Source organism: Xyrauchen texanus, chromosome 9, assembly GCF_025860055.1.
Source record: "Xyrauchen texanus isolate HMW12.3.18 chromosome 9, RBS_HiC_50CHRs, whole genome shotgun sequence".
Taxonomy (NCBI): Eukaryota; Metazoa; Chordata; class Actinopteri; order Cypriniformes; family Catostomidae; genus Xyrauchen; species Xyrauchen texanus.
Window position 1 is genome coordinate 31,527,894 of NC_068284.1, and position 16,023 is coordinate 31,543,916.

The following is a 16,023-nucleotide window of genomic DNA, read 5'->3' on the forward strand; positions in this document are numbered from 1 at the left end:
TTCCAAAATAACTTTTAATGTTTCAATGTATTTTGCCCTAATCAGACTCACATAGCTATAGTGGAAATCACCACAGCAGAATAATTGACTCCGGCCCGCTGAATTGTTAAAAAATAATGCACAGGTGCATTATCACCTCGGGTGTACATACTTTTTTAAATATTATATATATAATTAGTGGCATAGTGGCATCCATGCAATAGAATCATGCTGTTAGATAAAGGACTTTTATTTTACAACATACATTTCCGGTGACTGTAAGGAAATTCCTCTGGAAAATAAAAAATAAAAGTGGATGGTGTCCTGCAAACTCGCTGTTTGCTGTCACATTCTTTTATCAACTTTCGACGACTTAAAATTAACTCTGGACCGATTCAATGGACAAATAAGGTAAGGGAGCAATGCCTCTTTTCTCAGTGTGTCTCAAATGAGGATCGCCACTAATAAAAACGGCAAGAACAGTAAAAATCAAGCGAAGCTAGTGCTTGTTGACACCCCGTTAGCGTCTGTGTGTAAACACTGAGTCTCGCTCATAGATTAGTATATTTACAGACTATGCATTTATGTGTACAGTTAAAGTCATACCGTTATAGTTTAATATGTATAAAGGAGCATGCATGTACTAATGTTGAAGCCCTGCCAGATTGATTACCAGTATCACCAGCGATCTAATATTTGATGAGCTATGATTTAACATTTAACTTAAACATTTTGTATTCGAGTAATTTAAAAAATAAATTTAGGTTAGTTGTCATTGAGCAGATATTTGTCAACCAATTTGACATATAAAAAGTGCATTCAGCGTATTACTCACAGGCACAGTTGGTGATGGCTCATGACTTACTCCTTGCTGCAATCAAACCAAATCTAATGTGTACGAGTTTCTGTTCAAATAATTACTCCAAAGGGTAACGAGTTCCGTTGTTAATAATGTATTCCATTGGTCATGTTTATAAGGGGTACCAGTGCACGCTTAGATACCACAGGCATGGATATCACAAGTCGCTGCACCTTGGGTGACCCCAACAAACTCCCAGAGGGTGTGCCCCAGCCTGCCAGGATGCCCTACATCTCGGACAAGCACCCTCGGCAGACGCTGGAGGTCATCAACCTACTCCGCAAGCACCGGGAGCTGTGCGATGTGGTTTTGGTGGTGGGAGCTAAGAAGATTTATGCCCATCGGGTGATCCTGTCTGCCTGCAGCCCTTATTTCAGAGCCATGTTTACTGGAGAATTGGCCGAAAGCAGGCAGACGGAAGTCGTCATTCGGGATATTGATGAGCGCGCCATGGAGTTGCTCATTGACTTTGCGTACACATCACAGGTATGCTCTTAACATTCCTATTGTTCAGTAGTGCTGTGAACTAGAGTAGATTGTCTTACAGTGGCTCCAAAAAGTAAAAAAGTTCAATATTAAAGAAGGTGATGTAAGCTCTTGTGTGACCTGCAGGTAATTGTAGAGGAAGGAAATGTGCAGACTTTGCTGCCTGCTGCCTGCCTGTTGCAGCTGGCAGAAATTCAGGAGGCCTGCTGTGAATTCCTGAAGCGGCAGCTGGACCCGTCCAACTGTCTGGGCATCAGGGCCTTCGCTGACACTCACTCCTGCAGGGAGCTGCTACGTATAGCTGATAAATTCACTCAGCATAACTTTCAGGAGGTAATGGCTGCTCTCCACGCACCCTCCACTGTGTTGATTCTTAATGTCTCCTGACTTTGATCTTGAAACTTCTTCTTGTTTTCATTGTTTTGTTTTTGTTCCCTTTCGGTTTGCAGCACAGGTCTAAATGTGCCCACTGTGGTAACCATAAATTAAATTAATATCCATAAATTAATTTTATGATTATATAATTATTCAAAAAATTCCCTTTGTTAATAAAAACAATAATGCAAGATTAAAATATTGCATTATTTTTTATTAACAAAGGGGACACAAATAAACTGGTTGTTCATAAGCTCTAAAGGGTGGTTTCCCCTTATTCCCTTAATTTTAGCCATATACTCTATTTGATTCTCATTTTCCATCAACTAGTTTAGGGGTTCTCTGATGACTGTGCAACACTGTTGTTTTTTAACTCATGGGAAGAACCCTCTTTGCTAATATAAAATGTACACCTTCTTACCTCCGTACATATTTAATGTCCTCAGAACACAAGAGCTTAAGAGTAGCTGTAGCCTATATACCAGTGGTTCCAAAACTTTTTTAAATTATGGCATAAATAAACAAATATGTGATTGAAAACACTCTTTTATTTAAAGAATTGAATATTTATGTGAATATTAACTAATTAAATAAAAATAATGTAGCCTTCAATTGTTTCTCCTAAACATTGCTTGAAGTTTTAAAAGTAATTATTCAAGAGCTATTAATAAAATAGATCAATAATATAGAGAACAGAGTATACGTGTTAAAAAAGTAACACAATTAATGCAGTATCTGTTTTTTTGCACTTCCTGAAAATTCTCTAATGTTTTTCCCACTTTGTGTGCTAAAATTGCCATAAATTTTCTGGAGCTGAATGCTCTTTTCAACTGCTGCTACTATCACATCCTAGAAACTGATTCTATGGATCAGAGCACATTTATTAATTATGGGTGACGCATGTTCCGGGCATAATAGACATTGGAGCTGATTTAGTGAACGGAGAATAGAGAATTCAACCTCAAATGGCAGCGCGCAGCTCAACAATGCTCACTCACAGTCATCTGAACCAGTATCAAAAACGACAAAAATCGGGAGTTCTGACAAACTTGCCGCAAAATCGTCTCTCATTATTTCCACGTGCAAATGAGCTATGCGGCAAACTCCTCATTGTCGCTAAAGGTTTTCTGCAGGTTTACCACTACAGGTGAAGAGCTGCAAACATTTGCGGTGAATCGCATGCTCATTTGCGTGTGAAAATAATAATTGGGACATTTCTGGCAAGTTTGCAGCAAGTGTTGAAACCTTACAAAATATTTTGAAAGGTTTCAGCATTCAATTAGTTTTTTTTATCTGTATGTATAGTGTCTTATAATGCATTGGCATTTACAAGTTTATCTTTTCAATAAAGCTTGACATAAATTGAATCTGCCCATTTGAACCTATAATTAAAGAAGTCCACTGGAAAACAGCAGAAGATTTTGCCCACCTTGGAAAATGGAATATGTAATAGGAAGCAGATGGTGCAAGAACCTCAGAATTAAATTCCACTTGTCCCAGCACATTAGCACTTTGTGTGCATATTTTGCCAACCCACTTGCATCTATACATGGCACACCCTTGCATGAAGATATCAAAACTTGACCATGCCCATCATTGTGTGTATGATGTATCGCATAGTGCTTCACTTAAGATGTAGTGCTCTTAAAATAAGGCCCTCTATCTGCTCTAGTTTCTTTAGTATTTAGGGGGAATCAGAAAATTAAACCAAGCTAAATTTGCTGAGAGAATTTTGTTGATGGAGTGCAGACTGATTATATAGAGTTTAGAGGAGATACCTCGTTGGTCAGATTGAGAGATAAAGAATCTGTTCCCAGTCAGTGATACAGGTTAAACAAAACAAAAACTTAATAGGACTACTCTTCTTTTGCAGAAAAGTGCCTTTTTGAATCCAGAATATGTCATTTACGTTATTTGTGCACATCCAAGTAGTTTTTATTTGGGTTGTGTGGCATTCAATTTTTATCTCTGAAGATTTATTTAATTTAAAAAAATATTTTTTAAGTAGAAGTCCATGTTAAAGTCAACCTTTATGTAAAAATTCTCCAAGATTTATTGCTTTTGCTTGACCAATGGCATACTTTAGTAGACAAATGCATGAGCACATGTACTCTGTGCGAGAAGTGGCACATTGTCATGTTTATCTGAGGAACATAGATGTTTAATATATAATGCCATTCGGGGGTCTGGGTAGCTCAGAGAGTATTGAGGATGACTACCACCCCTGGAGTCACAAGTTCGAATTCAGGGTGTGCTGAGTGACTCCAGCCAGGTCTTCTAAGCAACCAAATTGGCCCGGTTGCTGTGGTCATTGTGGTCATGATTAGTGGTCCTCTCTTTCAGTGGGGTGTATGGTAGGTTGGGTGTGGATTGAGATTAGCATGAACCTCCAAATGCTGGGAGTCTCTGTGGTGTCATACACAACGCGCCATGTTAAAAGATGTGCTGATTGACAGTCTCAGAAGCGGAGGCAACTGAGACTTGTCCTCCGCCACCGGGATTGAGGTGAATAACTGCGCCACGAGGACCTACTAATTAGTGGGAATTGGGCATTCCAAATTGGGTAGAAAAGGGGATAAAAAATATATATATGTATATATACATACATACAGTGGGTACCGAAATTATTCAGACCCCCTTAAATTTTTCACTCTTTGTTATATTGCAGCCATTTGCTAAAATCATTTAAGTTCATTTTTTCCTCATTATTGTACACGCAGCACCCCATATTGACAGAAAAACACAGAATTGTTGACATTTTTGCACATTTATTAAAAAAGAAAAACTGAAATATCACATGGTCCTAAGTATTCAGACCCTTTGTTCAGTATTTAGTAGAAGCACCCTTTTGATCTAATACAGCCATGAGTCTTTTTGGGAAAGATGCAACAAGTTTTTCACATCTGGATTTGGGTATCCTCTGCCATTCTTCCTTGCAGATCCTCCCCAGTTCTGTCAGGTTGGATGGTAAACATTGGTGGACAGCCATTTTCAGGTCTCTCCAGAGATGCTCAATTGGGTTTAAGTCAGGGCTCTGGCTGGGCCATTCAAGAACAGTCACGGAGTTGTTGTGAAGCCACTCCTTCGTTATTTTAGGGTCATTGTCTTGTTGGAAGGTGAACCTTCGGCCCAGTCTGAGGTCCAGAGCACTCTGGAGAAGGTTTTCGTCCAGGATATCCCTGTACTTGGCCGCATTCATCTTTCCCTCGATTGCAACCAGTCGTCCTGTCCCTGCAGCTGAAAAACACCCCCACAGCATGATGCTGCCACCACCATGCTTCACTGTTGAGACTGTATTGGGCAGGTGATGAGCAGTGCCTGGTTTTCTCCACACATACCGCTTAGAATTAAGGCCAAAAAGTTCTATCTTGGTCTCATCAGACCAGAGAATCTTATTTATCACCATCTTGGAGTCCTTCAGGTGTTTTTTAGCAAACTCCATGCGGGCTTTCATGTGTCTTGCACTGAGGAGAGGCTTCCGTTGGGCCACTCTGCCATAAAGCCCCAACTGGTGGATGGCTGCAGTAATGGTTGACTTACTACAACTTTCTCCCATCTTCCGACTGCATCTCTGGAGCTCAGCCACAGTGATCTTTGGGTTCTTCTTTACCTCTCTCACCAAGGCTCTTCTCCCCCGATAGCTCAGTTTGGCCGGACGGCCAGCTCTAGGAAGGGTTCTGGTCGTCCCAAACGTCTTCCATTTAAGGATTATGGAGGCCACTGTGCTCTTATGAACCTTAAGGGCAGCAGAAATTTTTTGTAACCATGGCCAGATCTGTGCCTTGCCACAATTCTGTCTCTGAGCTCTTCAGGCAGTTCCTTTGACCTCATGATTCTCATTTGCTCTGACATGCACTGTGAGCTGTAAGGTCTTATATAGACAGGTGTGTGGCTTTCCTAATCAAGTCCAATCAGTATAATCAAACACAGCTGGACTCAATTGAAGGTGTAGAACCATCTCAAGGATGATCAGAAGAAATGGACAGCACCTGAGTTAAATATATGAGTGTCACAGCAAAGGGTCTGAATACATAGGACCATGTGATATTTCAGTTTTTCTTTTTTAATAAATGTGCAAAAATGTCAACAATTCTGTGTTTTTCTGTCAATATGGGGTGCTGTGTTTACAATAATGAGGAAAAAATGATGAACTTAAATGATTTTAGCAAATGGCTTCAATATAACAAAGAGTCTGAATACTTTCTGTACCCACTGTGTATATGTATATATATATATATATATATATATATATATATATATATATATATATATATACATACACCATTCTAAAATGTGCATATAAATCTGGAGTGTCGTCTTTATCTTTATGCATCCTTCGTGTATTTTCTATGAGGTAAAAACACCTCCTGAAATTGCCTTTTTGAAGCAGATTTGCCCACATTTTTTGAGTAGATTTTCTATACTCTGATCATTAAATTAACTTGAAAGGGGCACATCAAGATTATACTCAAATCCACAAAAAAATAAATCCCCAGAACACCTGCTGTGACTCTCTTTTGCACATCTCATGAGTTTTTATCCATTAAAATTTATTAAATCCCAATTATGTTTGTTCCTGGCCTTAGGTGATGGAGAGTGAAGAGTTCATGCTGCTGCCAGCCAACCAGCTGATCGACATCATCTCTAGTGATGAGCTCAATGTTCGGAGTGAGGAGCAGGTGTTTAATGCTGTAATGGCCTGGGTTAAATACAGCATTCAGGAACGCAGGCCTCAGCTGCCACAGGTCAGATAAAAAGGTTTACAAAATACTATACGCATGCTGTCCATAAATGCTCAGAATTCAGAGGAAAATAAATTATAGCTAATCAATTAAAAATGTAAGCAGGTTTAAAATTGTTTTAAATGTATTTCTAAGTTGTTCACATGCAAATTAATTATATGATTGAAGCTTAAATCAGTGAGATGAATGAAAATAATGTATTTGTCATGGCAACAGGTTTTGCAGCATGTGCGTCTTCCACTTTTGAGCCCGAAGTTCCTGGTAGGGACGGTGGGTTCAGATCCTTTGATCAAGAGTGATGAGGAGTGCAGGTGTGTGTATAGAGCCCGTTGCCTTTGCTATTAATCTGATGCATTTAAATGTTTAAAAAAGTGGAAATTATCTTGCAAATCAACCTGATGTGAAACCATTGGTAGATTTAGCTTTTTTTGTAAAATAGCTCATTTAAAATTGTTACTTTTACCTCCTTACAATGTACCAGCACAATTCATGGAATGTAGACAATCAATTTTATTGTTTTATTTATAGGGACTTGGTGGATGAAGCCAAGAATTATCTCCTGCTACCCCAAGAGCGCCCTCTCATGCAAGGACCTCGAACCCGCCCCAGAAAACCCATTCGTTGTGGGGAAGTGCTATTTGCTGGTGAGAGTTTTAAAGAACCAATAGATATTTGATCTTAGAATTGATCTCTTCCATTGGTTTTGTTTTAGAAGGAACGTTCACCCAGAAATGACAATTTTGTCCTTCATGTTGTTTAACATTTTTATGACCTTTTTTTCTGTGGAACACAAAGGTAAATGTCTGGCAGAATGTCAGCCTCAGTCACCATTCACTTTCATTGTATGGAAAAAAAGATGTAATGCAAATTAATTGTAACTGACACTTAAATTCTGCCTAACATCCCTTTTTGTGTTCCACGGAAGATATCACACAGGTTTGAAACAACATGATGGTGATTAAACAATGACAGAGTTTTCATATTTGGGTGAAATATCCCTTTAATGATATCAGCCATATTCCAGGTTTTTCCCCTGGCATATCAGATTTCCTGCAGTAGTGAGTCCTGTTTGTGTTGCTGTATTGTCCTGTCTGTCAGTGGGAGGTTGGTGTAGTGGCGATGCCATCTCCAGCGTTGAGCGTTATGACCCCCAGACCAATGAGTGGAGGATGGTGGCGTCCATGAGCAAACGGCGTTGTGGAGTTGGTGTTAGTGTTCTGGATGACCTGTTGTATGCTGTTGGTGGACATGACGGCTCATCTTATCTTAATAGTGTGGAGAGGTGTTACAAATTATTCCGTTTATCATATTTAAAAAAAAGTAAATAAAACAATGCAGGATAAAACAAAGCAGTGCTGCCCTTTGCTGGCTCTGTCAGGTATGATCCTAAGACTAACCAATGGAGCAGTGACGTGGCTCCAACTAGCACCTGCCGGACCAGTGTGGGTGTTGCTGTATTAGCGGGTTACCTGTATGCGGTGGGAGGTCAGGATGGTGTCTCCTGCCTCAACATTGTAGAAAGGTTAGTAAATTGTCATTTTTCACTAATAGTCATTAGTAATTATAATTGTCATTAGTGTTCATTAGTATTTCTAGACAAGTGAACTATAATGGCTGTTTGAGCATGGCTTTATATTCTCAGTAATGGAGAATATAACATAATATATTATGATGTTTTGCAGGTATGATCCAAAAGAGAACAAGTGGACTCGAGTTGCCTCTATGAGCACTAGACGGTTGGGTGTGGCTGTAGCCGTATTAGGGGGTTTTCTTTATGCAGTTGGAGGTTCAGATGGCACCTCCCCTCTAAATACAGGTAAATGCAAAACTCTGTTATACTGAATTGAATCCAAAGCATTCAAATGTTGCTATGCTTGCAGTTAATGCTTTCATTGTGTCCCTGTAAGATCAAATGCAGCAGAGGTGTTTTTTATTTTTATGACTGTGCAATTAACCATTTGGGCAACTTTGACTTTTGTGAACAAGCCTTGTTTTGGTAATACATTCACAGTGTCAAATATGTTATCCAGTTATGTAAATGTCCATATTCTTGTTTTGAAGTCTAAAAGGTTCAGTGCAATCAAATGCATTCTTGTTCCACGTGATCAGATTAATGTAGTCATTGTTCATGGACTGCATCATTTAAAGTGTACTAAAGGAATGCAGAATGTTGTTTTTACAACTATTGTTGTATATCTTCAGTGGAACGGTATAACCCTCAGGAGAACCGCTGGCATACGGTGGCACCAATGGGTACCCGGCGGAAACACCTGGGCTGTGCCGTGTACCAGGACATGATCTACTCTGTTGGCGGCAGAGACGATACCACAGAACTGAGTAGCGCTGAGCGATATAATCCCAGAACCAATCAGTGGTCTCCGGTGGTTGCGATGACATCCAGAAGGAGTGGGGTTCGTGTTTGAGATTATCAGGTCACAGCTGTGATCTTATATGGTCTGCACTTATATAGCGCTTTTTTCTAACCTCAGAGGTTATATCAGCCTCATGTAGAAGAATAGCCCAACAGTCAATCTCTCTCTTTGTTTTTTTTAGGTTGGTTTAGCTGTAGTAAATGGCCAGTTGATGGCAGTAGGAGGATTTGATGGTACCACATACCTGAAAACTATAGAAGTCTATGATCCTGATGCCAACACGTGGAGGTAAGTATCTACTTGCAAAACCAACACCAAATTAAAGGGCTCATATCATGAGGAATCAAAATTCTAGATATTTTGGATAAGAGTTCATTGTACTATTCAAAACATTCTGTGACTGTCAGAGCTCAAAAATCGTCATAAAGATCTTAATTATGACTTATTGGTGCTAAAAACTTATGTCTAAAAGCTAGTATTTTAAATGGACATCAGGGAATAAAGTTAAATGACCCCTTTAAATCACATTGTAGTTGATTGGCGGATCACTAATTGTTTGTTTCTATTTTCTAGGCTCTATGGTGGAATGAACTATAGGAGGTTGGGAGGTGGAGTTGGTGTAATAAAAATGACTCACTGTGAATCACATATATGGTAACAAACTCCGCATCCATCCCACAGATGCCACACCATAGCTTGTGCCTCATAGAGACATTGAGCATCATGCAAGAGAAAAGCCTGTTTTAAGACTGAATTCTGCCTCTTGTTACTGAAATGGCAAAGCCAAGGAATACCATCTTCTGAAGCTGCTCCAAGGAGACTCATCTGTACGGACAGACCACTACTCAATTTTTTAAATTCGGTTTCTTTCACATTTGAGCATATCCAAATGCAACTTTTTATTGGACTTTGAAAACCTCCAAGAAAAGCATTAACCCTCACTAGTAAACTATTTTACATCTGTGGAGGCCAAACTAAACATGTTTTCCTGGAAGGAAAGGGCCTACGCTGGTCTGACTGCATTGAAGAATAACTACAGTAGCCTAAAACACATTGCTGGGGAGTGATGTGAAGGCCTCTTGTTTTATGAACTCATTGATGTTTATTAATTGGATGCACAGTGATATCTCTACCATTTCTTTTTCTTCAAAGGGAAAGTTCACCCAATATATATATATTTTTTTTTTTAATTTACTTCTGTGGAACACAGAGATGTTAGGCAGAAAGCCTCACAATTCCTTGTCAATGTATTGGAAAAGGTGTAATGAAAGTGAACGCTGACCTAGGCTAACATTCTTCTTAATATATACTTCAGTTTCACAGAAGTCACAGATTTGGAACATTAGGGTGAGTAAATGACACCCCTGTAATTTTCTGAGTTTTTAAACTCTGATGCGGATTAGTTGATCCAATTTTTTTTTTGTCTGTGTGTGCTGAAAATGCAGTCCCTTTTGCAATCTAATGATGGTTGTGCAGAAATAAGCTATTTTTTAAAGCAGTCCAAAACAGGATTGATGTATTATCAGTTTACTTTCTATAACAGAATGCATCAATGAATCAAGTCCATGCACTTTAAACCAATAAGAGTTTTTCTATTAAAGTTTGTAATTGTTTTCTAGGAAAAAATGGTTGGATGTATTGTCTTGAGCATTTTTGTTCTTTATTGTTGAGGACCCATGACAAATGTTCTTTATTTTTTCTTAATCTGAAATTTGTAAAACAATAAATAATAAAAAAAGCAATGACCCGCATCTATGGTCAGAAACAATATGTTGAGCTTGTTATTGAATATAACATGAAACTGCCCTAATTGTCAATTGAACACCATTATTTTCTCACAGGAAAGTTATATGTTCTAACCTCTTGTTGAAATATTGTTAAATATATATTTAATGATCTTATTTAATTTGAAAGATGTTCACCAACTGTCATACATTTCAAAACCTTGAAAGTGAAAATAAAAAATGGAAAAATAATCCAAAGGTTTGGCACTTCTGAAATTGTGTTTGTAAGCGATCAACCTTTACCATGACGTTTAAATACCTCAAACATAAAAAGTAAAAAAACTATTTCTTAATCAGAATGTCTTTATTTTTTCCCAAGCAAACTGGGGGATTTGTTCAGATATGAGAACTCAACTTAGATTTATGCTTCACCGAGAGACTAGCAGTTGTTCAATTCAAAGGCATTCGTTCTGCACATTCTTAGTCCTTTTATGATGACATTTTTTAAATGAAAGGTGTGTCTTCAGTGAGAATGACTCAAATTTAAATCCCAAACAGAGGCTGTCAAGGTAAATCATTTAAAAATAAGAAACCAACCTTTTGCAATTCAAAGCAATAACTTTATCTACTCTCACAACACAAACTTATGCTTGTGAGATTCTGTAACATAATGGGGTAATTCCATTCCCCTGAAATGACTTTGGATACATAAAAATCAAAATTGGTGTCTTTCACCATTAACTGTGTAAAGATCACAGAACCTTCCCCAAGTGTTTTACATAGGGTGGAATGTGTCAAAAGAACAACATGTTATAATATACCAAATTTGAAAGACAAATGTAAACACCAATAAATGTCTCACATCTTAACTATTTATGAACAGCTATACATGTAGAGTTAACTATTTACACATCATAGACAAGTTGTTGTATCACATTAATCAAAGCCTGGGAGACTGATATAATGCTATTTGCCAGGAAAAAACGTTTGGCCATTTAAAGTAAAGAAAAAAGGCAGAATAAAAACAAGACAATTACATTTTAAAAGTTTGAAGAAAGACAAACATGTTTTACAGAACATTTAAAAAAATAAATCTGAGACTTTAGACAAAAAGCCTTTAAAAGATTTAAAAGTTAAGGGACTGCACATATATCTAAAGTTATTTACAAATCTAAAATATGCTGCAGATCTTAAGTTGGCATTTTCAGAAGGGCACATTCTGTCAGCAGTGTGAGTAAGGTGGTGATGTAGTCACTGTTTCCAATCTAAAGAGAAAAAAAGAAACGTTACAAAACACGAATAGTCATAGAAAATAAGAAGCAACTTTGGGTAAATATAGACAACTGTATGATTACCTTAATTTTCCCATCCAGATGTGCTGATCCAATAGCAGTAGATACTTTTACAAGTTTCCCAGCAGACAGGTAGATCTTAAAATGTCTGAAAAAATGAGTCTCCAGACCAGCCATGAAAGACTCGACCTCCTTGATATCGATCCCATCATCGGCACTCTCCTCTGGGTGAACACTGCTCCAGAGCTCCCACGCATCTTGTGGGTTTACTGTATACGAGATATCCAATGGTGGCTGTGTGGGCAAGCTCCAGGCCAACTTCAGGTATCTGATATTGCAGGTGGGATGGCAGCCAGTCCACAAAGCAGCCAGCCAGTTCAGAGTAGTGGAATTCAAATTCAAAGTGCCAAAGTTACAGTCAAAAGCTCTCTCGAACCAGGATTTAACCAGAGACGTAAGAGACTCAGGTCCACTGGTGCAAAACAAAGGTAAGCTGACAAAATCAGGAGGAAGCGACCTCAGGTATTCAGGATCACCATTGACACATGAGAGCCAACCACGCCAAACCACTTTTGGTGAGTCTCCTGCTGCAGCAAACACTGGTTTGGACTGGATCTGAAAGAAGAGAGAAATCAAAATGACATTTATCTGCCATTGTTCATTGCACACAGTCACCGCAGATTGTGTGGGTTCACCCAAACATTGAACAAAACTAACAAGCCTAAAAGCTATACATGGGAAAAAAAAAAAATTCAAGTAATCAAAAGTAATGTTAGACCAATATATCATCCAAGCCAAATACTCCTCTTATATTTAGCTATTTTGAGGTTATCAGAACTCTACCAAAAACCTTGAATAATCAATTAATAATTTTCTGTTTTCAATCACATGAGTAAATGTTACATAAAAACTAATGTCAGCAAAGTAATTTAATTTAAAGGAATAGTTAAATTCTCTCATCATTTACTCACCTTAATGAACATAACAAATATTTTTAGAAGAATATCTCTTCTCTGAAGACCCATACAATGCAAGTGAATGGTGACCAGAATTTTAAAAGCTCAAACAATCACATAAAGGCAGCATAAAAGCAATCCATAATACTCCAATGGTTAAATCTGTCTTCAAAAGTGATATAATAGGTGTGGGTGAGAAACAGATCAATATTTAAGCACTTTTTCACTATAAATATATACTTTCACATTCTTCTTGTTTTGTTTTTGGCAATTCACATTCTTCATACATATTGCCACTTACAGGGCAGGGAGGAGAATTCATAGTAAAAAAGGACTTAAAAATTATCTGTTTCTCACCCACACCTATCATATAGTTTCTGAAGATATGGATTAAACCACTGAAATCGTATGGATTACTTTTATGCTGCCTTTATGATTTTTGGAGCTTAAAAAGGTCCGGTCACTATTCACTTGCATTGTATGAAACTCAGAGCTGAAATATTCTTCTAAAAATCTTTGTTTTGTCAAATAAAGTGCTGCATAACAGACCATCACAGATGTGAGATTTTGCTTAAATATAAGATCATTATTATTGATTTATTATTATTAGTATTACAGTGAAAATTACATAACTAAATACAGTAGTGATATATTTATATCATACTTTTTTTCCATTTTGGCAGAAGCTTTTATTTTGGAGTGAAGCTCTACATTTCTGTGTTTTTGATGGTAGCTTCTCACCTCCAGAAATGCAGGTCGCTCATGACCCAGTTTTATTTTTTAAACCACAAATCATGTAATCTGTGACAATCAGACATTGTGTTGAGTGATAGAGACTGTTAAAGCAATCATGAGCGCTTTTAGCTTTACTCTCTTTAACATGAGCTCTCTCTGTGTCAATCACAGACATGCACTCATCAGGTGCTCTCAATATCTCATCATCAGTTACTCATCCCAATTTAAATCAGATTAATGTTAGTCACAATACCACTAATAATAAATATAACTGTTTAACCTTCAATAACAACATCGCGTCTTGTGATTTGTGTTACAGCAAAACTCAAAGACAGCAAACAGACCATAGATATTAATTATTTCTCACTGGAGCAGTTTTAGAGCTTGTTATGAATATATTTTTCTTATTTTTGAAAGTATCTCTGAGGTGTGTGATGCTTTCATGGTTTTTACTGGTTGTCAGAATGTCACAATGGCATTTTGATATCGACAACAGAACTATTAATAACTGTTTCATAATTGTTGAACTTGGGCCTGTTCAAGGGTAACTGTTTACGCCACTTTTAAGTGGAATTGCAAAATTTTTAATTCGTTTTTATAGAATACATTTTTTGTAGTGACTATTCAAGTCAAGCTGCTTACACCATTTGTAAGATTTCTATATCCATACAGAACTCAGTGGATTTGTGATTTACTTTTGTACTTGAATATTACAAGTTAAAATAAGCTATTGCACCGTTCTAAGTACAAGTTGATTTTATATGTGAGTTTTACAAAAATGCTAGCTGCAATAAGTTAAAAGCATTAAGCTGAAGACATCTTTTAGTTACTTTGTTTACTTAGTTATTTTTGTAAACAAACAAAAAAACAGTCTGCAGCTCTATTATCTAGGCAAATACAAGATTCGGAACGGGACTCGGTATCGGCAGATATTTAATATTTAAATATCGGATCGGGGGCCAAAAAAGCTGATCGGGACATCCCTAATAAGCCTATATATTTATCTCATTAAATTGCATCATTTGCAGTAAATAATCATACTAGGACATAATGTGATTGTGTAAACTTTCAGCATGCAAAAACAATCACATTCATACCTCAGATGATATCGTTTTTGGTATCTAAGCATTTTTACGAGCACGAATACAAGTACATGAGCGCAGTATTGGACCAAATTCCTTTACCAGTATTGGAACATCCATATCAATATATAAACCTTATATCAGCCATCATCAGACACCCTATTCTCTAGATATTGCCATTGGATTTTGAAAAACAATTTAGGTTGACCACTACTAAGATGCCTTTTCAGACTCACCTGAATGAAAACCGTCTCAGCATCCTCCTCAGTCTCAGCCATTCCAAGAACTGCAGTAAATGTGACTTTGAATCCCAGCTCCAACCCCACTTCAACTGCAACTCCTTGTTGTTTTTCTGCCACAATGAAGGCTGAGAGATGTTTGGAATATAACTTTAGCTGTGTGTGTCTGAAGCCATGCAAAGGGGTGACGTAAGACAGCTTCCACTCATTTTTCACCAGGAGGGCAATGTGCTCAGGTTCAACCTTATTCTGTAGAAAGAGTACATAGAGAGACATTTAAAATTCATGCCACAGTACACTGATTACATAGAAATATTTTCAAAATATGGGACAAAATGGATAATCTCCATGATAGCTTACTGTGATGTTTTGTGATTTGGCAGCCCCTCTGCTAGTTGGGACCTTCAAGACTGTTAAATGTCCTGTTGTCTGCCAGAAATATGACGGTGCTTCCAAACAGCTCCGACCATAACTCTTGCTTCTGCGAGTAACAGGCCTGCTGGCAGGAGTGGTACTGCAGGGGCAATAGAATTAACAGATATAATTCCGCTGAATGGAACTGTCCTCTGTCTTGCGTTGCTCTACAATTTAACTGTCAATGAATCAAATCTATTACACATCGTAATTTCACGGTTAGAATATAATCCAAATGTCATTTTGAGACTCATTAACCTCCTTAATCAAACACATACTGATCAGAAAACAAAAGACAGCAGTTCAGAGTCGCTACTAATAGCGGTTAACCAAAGTGAAGACAGCCATAAAATACTGTCATTTCCGTGTAATAAATAAGAAGCTCATACAAATAGTGTTTAAAATAAGTTTGATAATCAAGTCGTGTGTAAATATTGATGTTGAGTTAAACTCTTATATTCGCCGTACCTGCCTCTCCCGTCCATGAAGAACAAAAACACACCCGACCGAGACAAAAATACCGGAAGAGGATTTTGAACTTCCCGCGTTCCCATCATACAACGGTGCCAAACAGGAATGCGAATCGATTGATGCGGGCGGGTGAAAAGTTTATTATATATTTCTTCAGTAAGTCGACTCGAGATGAAATTGAGCAAGATAAATAAATCGAATAAAATGTTTTAATATTATCATATACACACGTAATATACACCATTAATTATAATAATTAAAAAAATCTGAATCGATTAATTTGAGTTTGACTAGTCG

General features: G+C 37.6%; 2 protein-coding genes across 4 annotated transcripts; one reads left to right on the forward strand and one right to left on the reverse strand.

Moving 5' to 3' along the window:
• Positions 1-271: 271 nt before the first annotated feature.
• LOC127649437 (kelch-like protein 20) lies at positions 272-10,797 on the forward strand. 3 transcript variants are annotated; one of them, XR_007971294.1, is made up of 12 exons: positions 272-390; positions 958-1,324; positions 1,451-1,657; positions 6,286-6,444; positions 6,658-6,752; positions 6,970-7,085; positions 7,540-7,723; positions 7,820-7,963; positions 8,124-8,257; positions 8,644-8,895; positions 8,995-9,101; positions 9,387-9,401. XR_007971294.1 is itself a non-coding variant. In XM_052134521.1 (12 exons), exons 1-12 carry the CDS (start codon positions 296-298, stop codon positions 9,469-9,471), a joined length of 1,902 nt encoding a protein of 633 aa, XP_051990481.1. In that variant the 5' UTR covers positions 272-295; the 3' UTR covers positions 9,472-10,797. The 3 variants fall into 3 exon arrangements, 2 of the variants coding, with proteins under 2 accessions (XP_051990481.1, XP_051990482.1); XM_052134521.1 differs by having other exon boundaries at positions 8,644-8,852; positions 9,387-10,797; XM_052134522.1 differs by lacking the exon at positions 9,387-9,401 and having other exon boundaries at positions 8,644-8,873.
• Positions 10,798-10,823: 26 nt separating this feature from the next.
• Positions 10,824-15,768, reverse strand: LOC127649438 (centromere protein L-like). The gene is made up of 5 exons (XM_052134523.1): positions 15,724-15,768; positions 15,202-15,355; positions 14,839-15,090; positions 11,893-12,444; positions 10,824-11,802 (listed from the first exon to the last, which is right to left on the reverse strand). The coding sequence occupies exons 1-5, from the start codon at positions 15,738-15,740 to the stop codon at positions 11,728-11,730; spliced, it is 1,050 nt and encodes a 349-aa protein (XP_051990483.1). The 5' UTR covers positions 15,741-15,768; the 3' UTR covers positions 10,824-11,727.
• Between the last annotated feature and the right edge of the window lie 255 nt (positions 15,769-16,023).